Source organism: Spea bombifrons, chromosome 2, assembly GCF_027358695.1.
Source record: "Spea bombifrons isolate aSpeBom1 chromosome 2, aSpeBom1.2.pri, whole genome shotgun sequence".
Lineage (NCBI taxonomy): Eukaryota > Metazoa > Chordata > Amphibia > Anura > Pelobatidae > Spea > Spea bombifrons.
Window position 1 is genome coordinate 49,114,737 of NC_071088.1, and position 18,376 is coordinate 49,133,112.

At 46.0% G+C, this 18,376-nt stretch overlaps 1 protein-coding gene across 1 annotated transcript in view; it reads left to right on the forward strand.

Moving 5' to 3' along the window:
- Positions 1-18,075, forward strand: part of DEF6 (DEF6 guanine nucleotide exchange factor) — an 86,404-nt gene extending 68,329 nt beyond the window's left edge. Inside the window, exons 10-11 of the mRNA XM_053457864.1 lie at positions 5,937-6,027; positions 17,710-18,075. Coding sequence (XP_053313839.1) covers positions 5,937-6,027; positions 17,710-17,861 — 243 coding nt within the window. The 3' untranslated portion in view covers positions 17,862-18,075. The remainder of the gene's footprint in view (positions 1-5,936; positions 6,028-17,709) is intronic.
- Positions 18,076-18,376: the final 301 nt, after the last annotated feature.

An 18,376-nucleotide genomic window follows, 5' to 3' on the forward strand; every position in this document is an offset into this window, starting at 1 on the left:
CAAGCTTTTCTTGATGTAAGACGCTGTAAATGGAAAAACTCCTTTGCTAGGTGTCAAAAAGGTGGCCCTATCTCCTAGCTGCTCTTCCGCCTCATTCATCCCAGAGGTCGTCCTGAAATCTGACCTGCAGTCAACATGTATAAATTATTATTATCATAAAAGTTGTGCTTATTTTGGGGGCCAAGATCTAATTTTGAAAAAAGTCACTATTTTTCCTGCCGGAAGTTCCCCGGGAATAGAATCAAGTACTTCTGTAAGTAGGATTTTTATTAATTTTTCTCCTCTTTATTTTTATCTGTTTGTGTGATTAAATTTTAATATCTTTTTTATATGTACTGTGAATATTTTTTTATTTCATAATAAATCATTCATTTATTAAGTTCCTGCCATTGTCTGATATAAGAACCACAATTTCCTTGAAGAGACTTATTTCATAGTTTGTAGTTTGCATAGATGCTTGGCTAAGCTCTACGGCCGTCCTTAACGCAGGGCAAAAGGGGCACCAGCCCCTTAAGCCTGCAGCAACTGCGACCGGCCCGCCACTCTAGTAGTGGGCCCGCTACTTACCTGGCAGACACTCGCGAGCAGGTATCCAACGGAGTCACATTACGTACGTCACATGACCCTGCTGCGCGTCTGCTTCCCCTGTGCAGTAGAACAGGTTGTTCGTGGAAGTCTGCAAGCGGCACGTACATCTTCAGTTCAGGTAAGGGGATGAGGGAGGCTGTATAAAGGAGTATGTGAGTGAGTGAATTAATGAGTATCTGTGAAGGAGTGAGTGAATGAATGTTTGTGAATGAGTATATGTAAATGAGTATCTGAATGAGGGAATTAATGATTATCAATGTATGAATGAATATCTGAATGACTGAATGATTATCTGTGAATTAGTGAATAAATATTTGCGAACAAGTGAATGAATGTGTGTGTGATAGCATGGATGTGTAAGGGGGGGCAAAGATGCCACAGGCAGGCTGTTTTGGTGGCAAAGATGCCACAGGCAGGCTGTTTTGGTGGCAAAGGCAGGGCCTGTCCTGGTGTGTGTGTTTGTGTGTCGGTGTGGCAGAGCCTGTCCTGGTGTGTGTGTGTTTGGGTGTCGGTGTAGCAGAGCCTGTCCTGGTATGTGTGGGTGTGTATGAATGTTGGTGTGGCAGAGCCTGTCCTGTGTGTGTTTGAGTGTCAGTGTGGCAGAGCCTGTCCTGGCATGTGTGTTTAGGTGTCGGTGTGGCAGAGCCTGTCCTGGTGTGTGTATCTGGTTGTCATTGTGGAAAAGCCTATCCTGGTGTGTGTGTTTGGTTATCCGTTTCCTGGCACTTAATTTACAGTAGGAACTATTTAAATTTTACTTATCCAGAGATAAAACGCCTTCCTGAATTTGTAGTGACTTCAGGGGAAAAAACATTCAAGGCCCTGAAATCATTTAGTGGAAAAGATAAGGTATTGTGTTATTTACTCTATAATATTTATTTCAAGGATTAGTCGCATTAAATTGTGGCTTCAGGCTTCCCATGCTAAATGACCAAGTATTATTTGTGTGAGGGGCAAACGAATAGGATTAGTGGAACGGAGAACCAAAGACCCAGAGAGGGTCCATTCGGTCTGAGGTGTGCCATGACCGACGTACCAGGTAGGCCTATAGAGGGCAAAAAGAAGAAAACAAAGTTAGTCGTACCATAACATGACAATATGAATGACCAAGCTTATTAAGCGAGTGACGTGAAGGCATTACGCATTCCGGAGATTGGTTGTGAGATATAAAGAAGGAAACACGAGCAGTTCCATCTGCCTAGCTTTTAATCACCTGGGCTGGAACTTATTCTTAGACGCTGCCCCGATTATGCGAGCGGGTTAAGGCCAATCCTGGTACGCAATAACCTAACATAGCTGATAAACATGACTGACGACAACAGGAGGGGACTAGCAAACTGTGGATAGAAAAATTCCGCTATGCTGGCCGAGGCAGAGAAAGGAATGTATCACCATGTTAATACAGCCGTCGATTTAGCAACAGACTGAGCACGGAGGGAATGTGAGGCGGCATGGAGGACCTCTATTCTTGATCGGATAGGAATGACAAGTCTATGCAACGGAACCTGGACATATACCCCGGACCTAAATCTGAACTAACTTAATATCTAACCGAGCTCCGCGCTGGAGCGGGATGAAACGTAGAGGAAGGCCTAATTAACTAACAGTGAGGCATGAAAACTAGCTCGTGGGGCGTAACCTCCAAGCGAGGAGGGGAGATTGCCTCGGGGTGGGGCGGGGGGCCAACTGCCTAGTTCAAGGAGGCCGTCTATCTAAGCGGGGACGTAACAAGGTCTCGAGAATATTGCCTCCTATCTGACTCACTAAACCTGACACTCTAAGGTTAGCAACCCCATGGAACATCTGTTTCTTCCAATTATTGGAAGAGGGGCCCGGTTGTAATGAGGGGAACCGACCTGCCGGTAATCTAATTATAGGAATGGGAAACCAGACAGACAGTGAGATAAAACAGAGCACCTCAATAATAACGTGAGCTGGACACTTATCCTAAATAACACACAGCACAGTGAAAACAAAAAACCGAGGCATGTCAGCAACACTACCCCCTACCCCGATAGCCTTGTGATTGCTCCGTGGAGCAACCACAAGTGCCATACTGTAAATGACGTTGCCGTCATTCACAGGATGGCATTAACAATAGAAAATTAGTTCACAGAGGGTCTATCCAGACCCTCTTGAGAACTCTCGAGCTCCTCCTGCAGGTTGAATGTAGGTACTGCATCCAACCATGCAAGGTCAATGGAGCCCACCTCACTAATGAGAGTAAAAAAAAAAATTAAAAAAATATTATTGTTCAAAAATGTTTTAAAAAAAATAAAAAAAAATATGGTAACATGTAAAAAGCCCCACTGTCACCAAAAAAAAAATTAATAAGCAAGTCCTAAAATTCTTTATCTTTACATGGAAAGAGTTAAAATATTGGCATTACAAATGCCCATAGGGTGTCTCGTATTAAAAAATGCATGAGTGGATGGGGTAAATTGAATTGGCCGAGTTCAAAGATGTCCCAAATATGGGACATGGGCGCAGTGGGATCAGATGTCTAAATGGCTTAAAAAAACACACCTCACAAAGGCGGCCTTTTACCTCCCAAATAACCCAACAAACTCATGCATGGGGGGTATCACTGCGCTCAGGAGATGTTACTGAACACAAATTGGGGTGTTGTTTGACACGGACATATACCAGGAGCGATAAATTTATACCTGAAGTACAACATGTGTGAAAAAAATACAAAAAAAATGTACTACCATAAAGTTTCACAAAGGCTGGTGGTAAAATCAGTACATGGAAAGGGTTAAAATACCAGCATTTCAAATACCTTGGGGTGTCTAGTTTTTAAAAATATATGATTTGATGGGGTAAATTGCATTGGCCGGCTTCAATGATACCCGAAATGGCACATGGGGGGAAGAATTACCAGATTTGGAAAAAAAGGTTTTGAAATAGCAAAACGCTACCTGTACTTATTGCGCCATAACGTGCAGAAAAAGGCAAAAAAACATTGGGTTTTTCTAAACTCAGGACAAATAGTAGAATCTATTTAGCAGGTTTTTTCATTCGTTTTTGCAGATGAGTAAAAGTTTTTTGTTTAAAAAGTGAGAAAAAGTAATTTTTTAACAAAAAATCCCCATATTTTATCATTTTTTAATAGTAAATTAGATGATATGATAAAATTAATGGTATCTAAAGAAAGCCCTGTTTGTCCTGAAAAAAACAATATATAATATGTGTGGGAGCACGAAATGATAAAGAAGAAAATCACAGCTAAACAGTAACACTGAAAAATGTTAAAAGAGCCATTGTCCCGCAATATACTACGAGTAATAACCCCTATTGTCCTTAAGGGGCTAAGTTAAAGTTGTTTTGGTGCTTAGAGTACCCTTTTAAGTAAACAAGGCTTAGTTTCTAAGTGAAAGTTTGTTTTTTAACAAAGTTTCTACCTCTTTCTAAGTACCAACTAAATGGTCAAAGATTAGTTGCTGTTTTGAATCTTTCATTAAAGATATAGCATTTTATAAATTGCATGACGTTATGATTCATTTATTATATATTTATGTAATGCTAATTGATTACAGTGACAAAAGCATGCTGAAATATAACTAATAGACAACAAGGAATTGTATATTAAATTTGTCAGAATTTGGTTGAAAAAAAAAAAAAGAAAAAGGGCTGCTCAGTCTTAAATGCCCAGGCCTATTTTTTGTCCCAGTCCGGGCCTAAGTATATTAAATGTAAGTTGAGTGTTTTAACCAGGTTTGGTTTGGTGGCAGTGTTATCCTTATATTACAGTGGGAGGTGTGTAAGCGGGACTTTTTAATCATTATTTTCCGGTCTGGTGAAGAAAGATAGTGATTTAGACCCTCTTACCGCTTTGAGTAATGTGCATGCCTGACAATGCTGTCCTAATTTAATCCCCACTACAGAACCTGACCAAATCAAGTAAGTTTTTGCTCTGGCTGAGAGGCAAGGGATATAGCACCACACTGATAAAGCTTCCAAAACAACCACGTTACTGCTTTCTATAGATGCAGAAAATGTATATTAAATAGGGTAAACATTTCATTATTTATTAATATTATCTTTTATTTATATAGCGCCAACAATCTACGCAGCATTTAATACAAGACATATATTCAAGGCAAAAATTAAATAATAACCCTTTAACTGTCACTCGCTCCCACAGTCTTCGGTGCCCTACTACACTTACCTCATGTCGGGCTAAGGAGGAAGCGTTGGGCGGAGAATTCTCTCGTCAGAGCTCTACCCCTGCTTGGCTTGCGCGCTGCTAGTTTATAGCAGCAGCAGGCGCGCTCTCATGTTCTGGCAGGGAGGGAGGCGCATGTGATGACAGCGGAGGGGCGCAGCATTTAAAAATACAGAAGTCCCTGTCTCGGTACCCTGGTGTGGTCTTCTAAGCTGTGCCTGTTCTAAAGTTGATTTTTTAATGTATCCAACCTTTGGCTTATCCTGACCTTCCTTTGTACTACGATTTGGCTTTGTTTGCTTCATCCAATGTATGATCCGGACCATCTGACTACCCGCTCTGGTATTAGACCCATTTCTCGTATGACCCTTGGCTGGGGTCCTCCGCTCCAGTTTTGGCACTCAGCTTATGTGCTTGAAATTTTTTTTTTCGCTTACTTATTTAGCAAATCATGCCCCAGACCCGATTATCTCTATTTTCGGATATCTTCCTAATTTTTCGGTTCTCTCCGGTCAAGCATTATCTACTACAGGGCTCGACAAATCCCAGGCGCCAGGTCGCCATGGCGACTGAGAATTTTGTCCTGGGGCCTAGGTGTTTGTCAGCCTGTTAAATCCCCCAAAAATGCCCCCACGTCGCCACAATCGTGGTGATCGCGGGGGCGCTGCTGCTGTCAGCCCAGGTGTCTGGGCAGACCAGCACAGCCACCCCGAGCCCACCCCCGAGCCAGTGATCACTGCCACGGAGTGATTCTGTAGGCTGAAAACGCGATTGCCGGCAAACCAGCAATTGCGTTTTCAGTTGCCACAGACAGCTTCAGGGAAGGGGGTTGTGTGTTGATTGGGTCCCCACAGGGGACACTAAATAACTTTTCAGATCTTAAAGCACACCATTTAAGGCAATCATTTGAAAGGTAAAAGTTTAATTGTGTGATATATTTTAATTCTGACATGTCTAATGTGCTGCTGAGAGTATTAATATGACTATCAAGGGCACTGTTTTGATGTTAGATTAGGATGATTATTATGTCCACTAAACATGAACTCTGATCTGGTCATTTGGCACATTCTAAAAAGACTGCCCTTGGGATGCCTTATGGTTGTGGTAGCCTCCTAGTCTTAATTGTCATAAATTTTGTTTCATGCTTCTCATTTATTTTTCCTCTACTTTTAATTTTTAGGTGGCGCAGAAGAGGCTCCATCAAGCCAGTACAAATGTTCGTCATTGGAATGTCCAGATGAACAGACTAATGCATCCAATTTCCCCTGGAGGTGAGCCATAAAAGTCTTATAATGCTTTTTCTCTGACAAGATGCAATTAAATCCAGGATAATTTAGTGGTTTGTTTTTGCAGCCGAATACTCCTCCTCATAGCACAGATACTGCCTAACCTTGCACTTATATTTTCTAGTATAACATAATTTTGATTATTCTGAGTAAACAATGCTCACAGGGATTTAGTGATAGAGGTATTCCTCTTTGTTGTTTTTTTATTAGTGTTATGAGCTACATGGTTCATTTTACAGGCTTACCATGGAAAAACACTCATTTATACGGTGCTGTTTAGCTGCTTGTCTTTCTGGTATGTCATCAACCACCCACTGTGTGATCACGGCAGGTGTAGGAAAACAGCTGCAAGAAATGACCCAACAGGGCCAACGGTGCAGGGACAACTATCCTCTACCATAAATAAGATGCTGGCTCAGTCTCTTGCCATGTGTTCTTGTTGGCAAAGGGACACATAAAAACCATAATCATCTCAAGAGTCTAGTTGGGTATTCAGCCCATGACACTGTACAAATGGAAGAAGGAACTGGGCTAGGTTGGGAGCCAGATGGAGGAATGACATATGACAGTATGCATTTAGACACAAGGACAAGCTATGAAGATGAGGAGGAGACCCCTGCAGGCGACCAATAGGTCACCGGCAGGGAGCTCCTCTGCTTGTACAGACTTTTCAAATCCTGGTGCCGCAACTTGGCCGGGGGAGACTACTGGTCTCCCCGCTCCAAGAGTTAAAGGTCCGTACGAATGACCAATAGAGTCGCTCTTATGCCCCTTTAACTCTTGGAGTCGTGAGACCATGGTCTCCCTTGGCCAAGTTCCACAGTCAGGAGTTAAAGGGCCGTGCTAGTGAGTCTATTGGTCGCTTGCAGGGGCCTCCTCTGGCCTCAACCAGAGGCATGACTGGGTCTCCCCCGCTTCCCCAATGTTATGGGAGCGACCCTTATCTGTGCAGAGGTTTCCTGAACCAGGTCAGTATCTATCTGGAGATGGTACCTCAGGCCTTTTCTGTCTAACAGGAGTAAGGTGGGCTTTGTGATTTTCTTACTCTCAGACAGGGCCTTGGCATGGGCTAATCCCCTTTGCGAGACACAGAAACCTGTAGCACACAATAACCCTGAGTTTGTTGCGTCCTTAAATAGGGTATTTGATATACCGGCCCGCTCCACGTCGGCCGCCAAACATCTAATGTCTATTCGACAGGGTACAAGGACAGTTTTGGACTACGCCATCGAGTCTTGTACCCTGGCCGCTGAGGTTGGTTGGAATAATGAGGCTCTCCTGGCTGCTTTCTCTAATGGGCTCTCGGATATGGTTAAGGATGAGATTGCGTCCCAAGACCTTCCCAGCGATTTGGAGGAATTGGTTTAATTTTACATCCTTATTGACTCCCAAATCCGTGAGAGACCATCCTTCCAGGAGCGCCTGCGGAGGCCTCCTATCCGGTTAGCCTTGAGCTTTTCGTTCCCACCCGTACCTCGGTCTCCTCCCACACCTCATGGTCTCGAGGAGGGAGGGTCTCTGTCTCTACTGTGGTAAGGCAGGGCACCTGCTGCGAACTTGTCCCACATGTCCGGGAAACCTAAGGCTCCAGAAGGGAAAGGCCTTAGGTGGCGTCTCGACATCCGCAGTTATTCAGAAGGATAAATCTCTAGTCTCGGTGGGCCTCACTTGGGGCAAGAGTTCCGTCATTGCAAAGGCACTCATTGACTCGGGGGCTGCGGGTCTCTTTATTGACAGCACCTATCCCACTGCAGCTTTGTTCTGCTCCACTTGCCATTAAGGTGATCGATGGCTGACCCCTACATCATATTATACAATTATACAACTCCAGCTGATCCGCTCTTGGCCATGGCATGGTCGCCCTCTCTTGCTGTATTGATTACCGGGGGCTCAACCATATCCGGTTAAAAATACCTACCCGATTCCACTTATTACCAAGCTATTCGATCGATTGAAAGGGTCCAAGGTTTTTACTAAGCTTGGCCTGCGAGGGGCATATAATTTAGTAAGGATAAAGAAGGGTCAAGAATGGAAAACCGCGTTTAACAGCAGGAGCAGCCATTATGAATACCTTGTTATGCCCTTCGGTCTCTGCAATGCCCCGCTTTTCCAAGAATTCATAAGTGATGTCCTCCGGGACATGCTCCAACAATGCGTGGTGATATACCTAGATGACATTCTGATTCATTCCACCTCCATAGAAAGCCACCACGCTAATGTAGCAGAGGTTACGAGAGAATAATCTCTTTTGCAAGTTGGAGAAGTGTGAGTTCCACCGCAAACAGGTCACCTTCTTGGGGTACGTAATTTCAGAGGTCGGTTTCGCTATGGACCCTGAAAAACTGTTGGCTGTTCTCGAGTGGCCACGACCCGTAGGTCTCTGCTCCCTTGGGTTCGCTAACTACTACAGAAAATGTATTCGTAATTTTTCCTCTGTTGTAAACCTCTTACAGACATGTCCAAAAAAAGACCGGGTCCATGGGCCATCAAAGCCTTCGAGCCAATGAAAGCCGCTTTTTCCGCAGCTCCTATTTTGGCACACCCGAAACCTGAACTCCCGTTTATACTTGAGGTCGGCGCCCTCCTGTCTCAACGTCCTACTCCTCAGAGCCAGTTTCACCCATGTGGGTACTTCTCCAAGAAGCTAAGTCCTGCGGAATGCAACTATGAAATGCAACTCAAATAATGGAGGCATTCGCTCGAGGGAACCGCTGTACCAATCCTGATCCTCACGGATCATAAAAACCTCACTTACCTGTCCAAGGCTAAACGCTTAACTCCAAGACAGGCCCGTTGGACTTTATTTTTTCCCGCTTTAATTACGTGGTCTCGTACCTGCCGGGGACCAAGAATGTCTGGGCCGATGCACTGTGTAGACAAATACTCAAATGCTAAAGAAGAGTATCCTCCTAGTCCAATTATTCCCTCAGACCGAGTACTGGCTACCATACATACCAGCATAACTTCTCCTCGGGGACAGAAGTGGATGCACCTGCTGAAACCCCCTCTGGGCGATATTTCGTACCTGTGAACCTTCATACCAAGTTACTTTCCACCTGTCATAAGACTAAGTCAGCAGGTCATCCTGTGATTTTTTCCACACATATTTAATGTAAAACAAATTACATACATATCTATAATCAATATTTATCTATCTGCTTCATCTGCCCATGGATGCTGCCCATTCAGGTTATACTAAGAAAGAGACAAGCGGAGGCAGGACTACACGATGAGGATCCAACAAGTAATTTCCGTCCTCTGCGTCTCCTGCAAATCTCAAGTCTGAGGATACGAAAGATGAATAAAGTTAGATGACATTGACGGGACGACACCCCCGCACGATGCGTGATGACGTCAGAACCCCGGAAATAAAATGCCGGCAACACTCCACGGATATGTCACGGACTGGGTCCAAGCTGGTGGCTGGAAGGACCCAGCGCGCCCGATGGTTGTTTGCAGGAGTCTCGATGCAGTAGCGGAGTCTGGGGCAGGGCCTGGTGCAGGGTGACCACACTCATCCAGGAGTTGAGCACCTAGGGTAGTGCAGCCAAACACCAGGGCCCTGATATGGCAGCAGATGAAGTCCAGAACAAACGAATCCTGCAGGCACCCTGGAGCAGGCATGAAGCATATCACATGGATCACGAGCAGGATGCTGCAGGCTGGGAGAATGGAAGCTAAGCAAAGGGTTAATGTAGCAGACACAAAACAAGCAAGAGAAAGGGAGACCAGGCAAGAAACATGATACGAGATATACACGAGAAGTGGCTAGAAGCATGACATGAATAGAGCAAAGTATAAACAGGCACAAGACAAGGAATAAACATAACCTGACAAGACATACATGGTACAGGGCAAGCACAGGCACGGTTCAGGCACGGGTTCAGGTTCAGACAACAGGTTGCCCACTTGCAGGGCACACGGCAGGTTGCCCACTTGGAGAATACTCGACCAAGGTAGCCCGGATGCAGGCACTCATACTGGGAGTCCATAGTGGGTCGCTGGCCGCAACTCAGGAAACCCTCTTTCAGGGTACACGGCGGGTTGCCCACTTGGAGAATACTCGACCAAGGTAGCCCGGATGCAGGCACTCATACTGGGAGTCCATAGTGGGTCGCTGGCCGCAACTCAGGAAACCCTCTTTCAGGGTACACGGCAGGTTGCCCACTTGGAGAATACTCGACCAAGGTAGCCCGGATGCAGGCACTCATACTGGGAGTCCATAGTGGGTCGCTGGCCGCAACTCCGGAACATGACAGGAAGCCCACCGGAAGGGGCAAGCTTGGCAGGAAGCCCTCTGGAAAGGGCACGCTCGGTAGGAAGCCCTCTGGAAAGGGCAAGCTTGGTAGGAAGCCCTCTGGAAAGGGCAAGCTTGGTAGGAAACCCTCTGGAAAGGGCACGCTCGGTAGGAAGCCCTCTGGAAAGGGCAAGCTTGGTAGGAAGCCCTCTGGAAAGGGCAAGCTTGGCAGGAAACCCTCTGGAAAGGGCACGCTCGGTAGGAAGCCCTACGGAAAGGGCTCACACATCAGGAAACCCTACGGAAAGGGCACGCTCGGTAGGAAGCCCTACGGAAAGGGCTCACACATCAGGAAACCCTACGGAAAGGGCACGCTCGGTAGGAAGCCCTACGGAAAGGGCTCACACATCAGGAAGCCCACCGGAAGGGGCAAGCTTGGCAGGAAGCCCACCGGAAGGGGCGAGCTTAGGAGAAAACCCCTTTTGCTGGGGTGCACGACAGGAAACCCCTTTTGGTGGGGTGTATGATAGATAGCCCTCTGGCCGGGCTGGAATGCTGCAGACAGGTACGGAGGCCCACTGGAAGGGCAGACGGGTACGGAGGCCCACTGGAAGGGCAGACGGATACGGAGGCCCACTGGAAGGGCTGACGCTGCAAACTCCACTCCGCGAACTCCTGGCCTTTTACCTGCGGCCATGTGTCACGGACTGGGTCCAAGCTGATGGCTGGAAGGACCCAGCGCGCCCGATGGTTGTTTGCAGGAGTCTCGATGCAGTAGCGGAGTCTGGGGCAGGGCCTGGTGCAGGGTGACCACACTCGCCCAGGCGTTGAGCACCTAGGCAGTGCAGCCAAACACCAGCGCCCTGATATGGCAGCAGATGGAGTCCAGAACAAAACGAATCCTGCAGGCACCCTGGAGCAGGCATGAAGCATATCACATGGATCACGAGCAGGATGCTGCAGGCTGGGAGAATGAAAGCTAAGCAAAGGGTTAATGTAGCAGACACAAAACAAGCAAGGGAAAGGGAGACCAGGCAAGAAACATGATACAAGATATACACGAGAAGTGGCTAGAAGCATGAGATGAATTACGAAAGATATAAACAGGCACAAGACAAGGAATAAACATAACCAGACAAGACATACATGTTACAGGGCACAACAAAGGACAGGGAAGAAGGCAAGGAACACAGGGGAAGGAGTGAGGAGCCGGAACCCTCGGACGCTTCTCCTATAAGCAAGGATAGGACATATTAACAGGGACATGGGGAGAGGAGAGAGGAACCGGAATCCTCAGATGATTCAAGGAAGAAGGGCAAAGGTACATAAGAGACAGACAAACATGAATACAGAAACTAGCCTAGGACTACAAGATAACTATTGGAGATTCCGTCACATGATATGGCCATAGTATGCTTAGCCCACCACTACGCCAAAGTACTCCAATGACGGTGGGTCCTAACGCTAATCCCTACTGACAAAGATACAAAACAAACCACACGTATAACACAGAGACATACCTTAGACTGCAGACTGCAGACTGAGACAAACAGAACACACAGGTGGGGCACACCTAATAAAGGAAGCAGAGCTGAAGCAAAGAGCCGGAGCAGAAGCAAGGAATGGAAAATAGAACAAAGCAAAAGGAAATCCAGGAATGGATCAAAGCAAAGCAGAGAAACTACAGCAGGACAGATATGCAGCTCCGCAGCCTGGGCAGACCGTGACAGGATATACACAGACTTTTCTCCTGAGGAAGCCAAGCTGCGAAACACGTAGAGAGAAAGTTTATTTAATCGTTTTTAATTTCCTTTCAACACTTACCTCTATACCGGACCAACAAGTGGCCTCTGTGAGGACCAAGAGACTTTTGGAACTATTCTACAGGGTTATTGCCTTTGCGCTTAACCCAAATTGTAAGTGCAATTCTTTACTGTGTCCCCCATTTCAGTGGTACTATCACCATTGCGGTCTGTTTCACCATTTTTAGAATCTTATGAAGAATAAAAGAAGTTTTATAAATAACCATCAGATGTGCCTGATATTTCTATTTAAAGTGTGAGTGGAACTTACACATTTTACACGTACAGTTACACTATTGACAATATTAAACTATTTTGATTTTTCCTTCTCCCTTTATGTCATTGCGCCCCTATTCTGGACATATGTTTACTATTACACTCTGAGGAAGAGTGAAATTCGGGAAGCAGGAGACTGTGGGAAGTATTATTAATATACACTGCTCCAAATAATAAAGGTAAAACACTTAAACAACACAATGTAACTCGAAGTCAATCACACATCTGTGAAATCACACTGTCCACTCAGGAAGCAACACTGATGGACAATCAATTTCACATGCTGTTGTGCAAATGGAACAGACAACAGGTGGAAATTATAGGCAATTAGCAAGACGCCCCCAATAAAGGAGTGGTTCTGCAGGTGGTGACCACAGACCACTTCTCAGTTCCTATGCTTTCTGGCTGATGTTTTGGTCACTTTTGAATGCTGGCGGTGCTTTCACTCTAGTGGTAGTGAGACGGAGTCTACAACCCACACAAGTGGCTCAGGTAGTGCAGCTCATCCAGGATGGCACATCAATGCGAGCTGTGGCAAGAAGGTTTGCTGCGTCTGTCAGCGTAGTGTCCAGAGCATGGAGGTGCTACCAGGAGACAGGCCAGTACATCAGGAGATGTGGAGGAGGCCATAGGAGGGCAACAACCCAGCAGCAGAACCGCTACCTCTGCCAGAGCCCTGCAAAATGACCTTCAGCAGGCCACAAATGTGCATGTGTCCACTCAAACTGTCAGAAACAGACTCCATGAGGGTGGTATGAGGGCCTGACGTCCACAGGTGGGGGTTGTGCTTACAGCCCAACACTGTGCAGGACGTTTGGCATTTGCCAGAGAACACCAGGATTGGCATATTTGCCACTGGCGCCCTGTGCTCTTCACAGATGAAAGCAGGTTCACACTGAGCATATGTGACAGACGTGACAGAGTCTGGAGACGCCGTGGAGAACGTTCTGCTGCCTGCAACATCCTCCAGCATGACCGGTTTGGCGGTGGGTCAGTAATGGTGTGGGGTGGCATTTCTTTGGGGGGCCGCACAGCCCTCCATGTGCTTGCCAGAGGTAGCCTGACTGCCATTAGGTACCGAGATGAGATCCTCAGACCCCTTGTGAGACCATATGCTGGTGCGGTTGGCCCTGGGTTCCTCCTAATGCAAGACAATGCTAGACCTCATGTGGCTGGGGTGTGTCAGCAGTTCCTGCAAGAGGAAGGCATTGATGCTATGGACTGGCCCGCCTGTTCCCCAGACCTGAATCTGACTGAGCACATCTGGGACATCATGTTTCGCTCCATCCACCAACGCCACGTTGCACCACAGACTGTCCAGGAGTTGGCGGATGCTTTAGTCCAGGTCTGGGAGGACATCTCTCAGGAGACCATCCGCAACCTCATCAGGAGCATGCCCAGGCGTTGTAGGGAGGTCATACAGGCACGTGGAGGCCACACACACTTCTGAGACTCATTGTGACTTGTTTTAAGGACATTACATCAAAGTTGGATCAGCCTGTAGTGTGGTTTTCCATTTTGATTTTGAGTGTGACTCCATATCCAGACCTCCATGGGTTGATAAATTTGATTTCCATTGAGAATTTTGTGTGATTTTGTTGTCAGCACATTCAACTATGTAAAGACGGAAATATGTCATCCGATAAATTCATTCAATCTAGGATGTGTAATCTTAGTGTTCCCTTTATTATTTTGAGCAGTGTATTTTGCACTTTTATACACGAGTCGGTGGGGATCACACCTCTTTTTACATCCCGGGAGGAAGCAACTTCTCTGGTCGGTTTTCCGTCTCTTCTGGTGGCCAGGAATTAACAAAGATATTGTTGCCTTCGTAGCAGCCTGTCCAGTCTGCGTGCACCTAATGGTGAGAGGCCATGGTCACACCTTGCCATGGATTTCATAGTTGACCTTCCACATTCGAACGGTAACAGTTATCCTCATTGTTGTCGACCGGTTTTCTAAGATGATACACTGCATACCATTCAAAAAGCTCCCATCCGCTAAGGAGTTGGCTACAGTCTTTATCAAGGAGGTCTATCGGCTACACGGGGTTCCCAAAGTCATAATTTCTGACCGGGGTAGCCAGTTTGTATCGAGATTTTGGAAGGCCTTCTGTGCGCAACTGGGTATCCAACTCTCCTTCTCCTCGACCTACCACCCACAATCGAATGTGGCTAAGAGGTCTAATCAGGCCTTGGAGCAATTGCTACATCTTGGACCATCAGAGCAACTGGTTAGATCTGCTACCCTGGACGGAATTTGCTCATAATAGTGCAGTCTCGGCCTCCACCTGGTTCTCCCCTTTCATGGTGAATTACAGGTATCAGCCCTCCATGATTTCTGGTAATTTCACTTCCCAGGGGATTCCGGCACTGGAGGATCATCTCCAGCAGATCTGTTACACATGAGTGCGGGTCCAGGAGGCACTACAACGCTCACAACAGTGTCAGGAGCTCCAGGCCAATCGTAAATGCCTACCCGCACCTTCCTATCAATTAGGGGAGAGGGTCTGGTTGTCACCCAGAAATCTTCACCTCCGGGTGCCCTCCCAGAAACTGGCTCCCCGTTATGTGGGGCCTTTCCGTATCCTCCGACGGGTGCACCCCGTGGCCTATGCCCTGGACCTTCCAATATGCGCATCCACAATGTGTTCCATGTCTCGTTGTTGAAACCTCTGGTCTGTAATCGTTTCACTACGGTCGCTCCTCGTCCCCGTTTGGTATCCGTTGACAATCATGAGGAGTTCGAGCTCTGCTCCATAGTCGGCTCTTGTTGGTTCCGTGGGAAGCTGTAATATTTGGTCCATTCAAAGGGGTACGGTCCTGAAGAGAGATCTTAGGTTCCAGCCCCAAATGTCCATGCTCCCACTCTCCTTCATTCCTTTCACTCACGTTTTCCCCTCAAACCCGGTCCTACCCCGCATGGACGGTGTCGTTGAGGAGGGGTTACTATTATGGTCTGGCTGCTTTCCTGCTCACAGCCAGGGCTACATTGCTAAGCTAATTGCAACCTGTCTGGCTTGCCATGGCTACACTCCTGTTACTCAGCCCATTGTCCAGCCAGCCCCTTCTGGCTACTTAAGCAGCTAAGTTCACTTCCTCCTTGCCCTTGTGTAGTTTCCGGCTGCAATCTCTGTGTTCCTGCGCATGACCTGGCTTTCTGACGTCCCTCCTGGCTCCTGATTCCTGGCTTGTTCCTGACTTCGCTGACCTCCGTATTCATGGCCCCAGCTTGTCTGAGTACCCATCTTGGTTCCTGACCCCAGCTTGTCTCTTGGATTACAATTTGGCTTTGTTTGCTATTGTTATTACAATAAAGGTGTTTTGTATTTTATGTTTTGTGTCCATCTGGTTCCCATTCCCTAACAATCCAGAACTTTGGCATTTTATGATATTTAGAAAATGTATCTGTTGATGTAGCAAATATACAATGAGATGCAGTGATAATGTCTGACAAGATAAACAGGGTGCAATATCATTGTGTGCTGTTGTGATACATTTGATACGTTTACAAAAAACATAAAATCAAAATTCACAAACAAGCACACGTGTGCAGCTTTTTTACATTCTATGAACTAGAACATGTATATCAAATGCTCAACCAAATGCAGTGGAATTGTCTGATAGCATTATTAAAGCAGAATTAAAGTACATCATCCTGTGTAGAGTTGTGATGCATGGGCGTACCTAGAGTATTTGGCACCTGGGCCGGATCCTGTATGTGGCACCCCCCCCACAAACACTTTAAAACTGCATAGCTTCTATCGTTATATACTGGCGTAGACATTGAAGGTGGTACAGTATTACTGTTATCATTATATATTGAGGCAGACATTGACGGTGGTACAGCATAACACCTACCACTATATACTGAGGCAGACATTGACGGTGGTACAGCATTACACCTATCACTATATACTGAGGCAGACATTGATGGTAGTACAGCAAAATCCCTATCACTATACATTGAGCCAGACATTGATAATAGTGCAGCATAACTCCTATCGCTATATACTAAGCCAAACATTGATGTGGTGTAGGCCTACCACTTCATTGTCTGGCTTAGGGATGCACCGAAAACTTCTGGACTGAAACCCGAAAATGTAGCATTTACCTGTCCAAAACCGAATATGACCCCCACCTTAAAAAAATCTCACACTTTTATTTAAAGTAGGTAACACAGCAAATAGGACAAACAATATTAATATATATATGATTGTTAACAGCAATCACACTCCTATCATGCCCAGGCATACCCAGATTCCAGCATGTACTAGCTGACTTGGCATGATAGGAGTATGATTGCTGTTAGCATCTATATACACAAACACTTTAACAGTAACTCACTAATTCACACTTTCATTCACATAATTAATTCACACAATCATTTATTCTCTCACCCATTCACACAAATTTACACATTCATTAATGCATTCTCACAAACTCATTAATTATCTCCCTCATTCAGACAATTCTTCAACACATTCACTCATTCTCACTATCTACCTTTCCTCCTTTTTTACCCCCTTCTCACTATCTACCCCTCCTTCCCACTATCTACCCCCCTCTCCACTATCTACCCCCCTCTCCCTCCCTCCCCACTATCTACCCTCCTCTCCCCACCATCTGCTCCTCTCCTTCCCTCCCCACTATCTACCCTCTCCCCCTTTGTAATTAAAGGTTTTGGACTTACCATTCAGAAGTCCTGCGGTGGGAGCACAACGCCTCAGTCTTCCTGCTCTGCCGCTGCTTCGTGCTCTGCCGCGGCGTTGCTTCACTGCTGAGCGCCAAAATATGACGTCATATTTTGGCGCTCAGCATGAGATGCCGGCACCGCGACGGAGTTAGAAGCCTCGCGAAGGAGACTGAGGGGCGCCAAACGGTTGCTAGGCACCCCTCTGTCTCCTCAGCGTAAAAAAAAAAAAAAAAAATGACGACGCTGCCGGGGATCCGGGCAATCAGGGACATGTGGTCACCCTAACCCGTGGCACCCCCCTGATGAGCGACACCCGGGGCGGACCGCCCCCCCCCCGCTAGGTACGCCACTGTTGTGATGATATATTTAATAAACATAATCAAAATAAAACTCGTAAGACATATGCGTGCTCCCTAATGTAGGTAAAATTAAATTCTTTTTTAAATAAAAGACCCTAAGGAAGTATGAAATCATGCTTTAAAATCAGCATTACAAAGATAACACATACTGTGTATATTTATGCTCAGTGCCCCTTTCATATACAGGATATACAGCTTTTGCAAACCTCTTACTGTAGAGTTTTTTTTCTTGATGTTCAGATCCCTGTATTTGTCTCATGCACTCAGGAGTCATATCTTGTTTGTGTTTTGTATCTAGAAAAGCGCGTAGCCCCAACTGTTGGATTTCAGGGAATATGGAGTGTAGCACTAACTCGTCGAGACTCATCCATTAAGCGGCTGCAGACATCTTATGAGAAAAAATCTCTTCACAACGCAGAAGACCAGATGGAAAATCCTCAAAATGTTTAGTTACCAAACAACTCTGCGTAGTCCTGACTAATGTAATGAACAAACTGGGTGATAAAAACCCAGAATAAATCAGAATAAAAACCTTAAAATTTACATGAACGTGTCATTGTAGCTATATTTTAGGTACAAGAACCCAACCACAATATTTCTCAAACTCGGTTTTAGTACCTAAAAAAAAAAAAAAAAAACGTTTTACTAGTAAATATTAATTCACATGGAAACAATTTTTTCATATTTAATAAAAACCATGAGAAAAATGCATTTCTTGTTTTTATTTCCTCTTATTTGCCAACCTGCCCCCAGTTATGTACATCCACCCCCAGTTATGCATAGCTGTGCCCCCCTGATTTGCCTCATAGCCCCTGATACGCCACTCTGCCCACTCCACATATGCCACCCACCCTCATATGCCTTATGCCCCAGACATGCCACTCTGTTCCTCTCTCCAGACGCTCTGGTGTCTAGTGGGGGCAGCTGGTGATACGCGCAGACAACCTCCGTTGCTACCCGACACT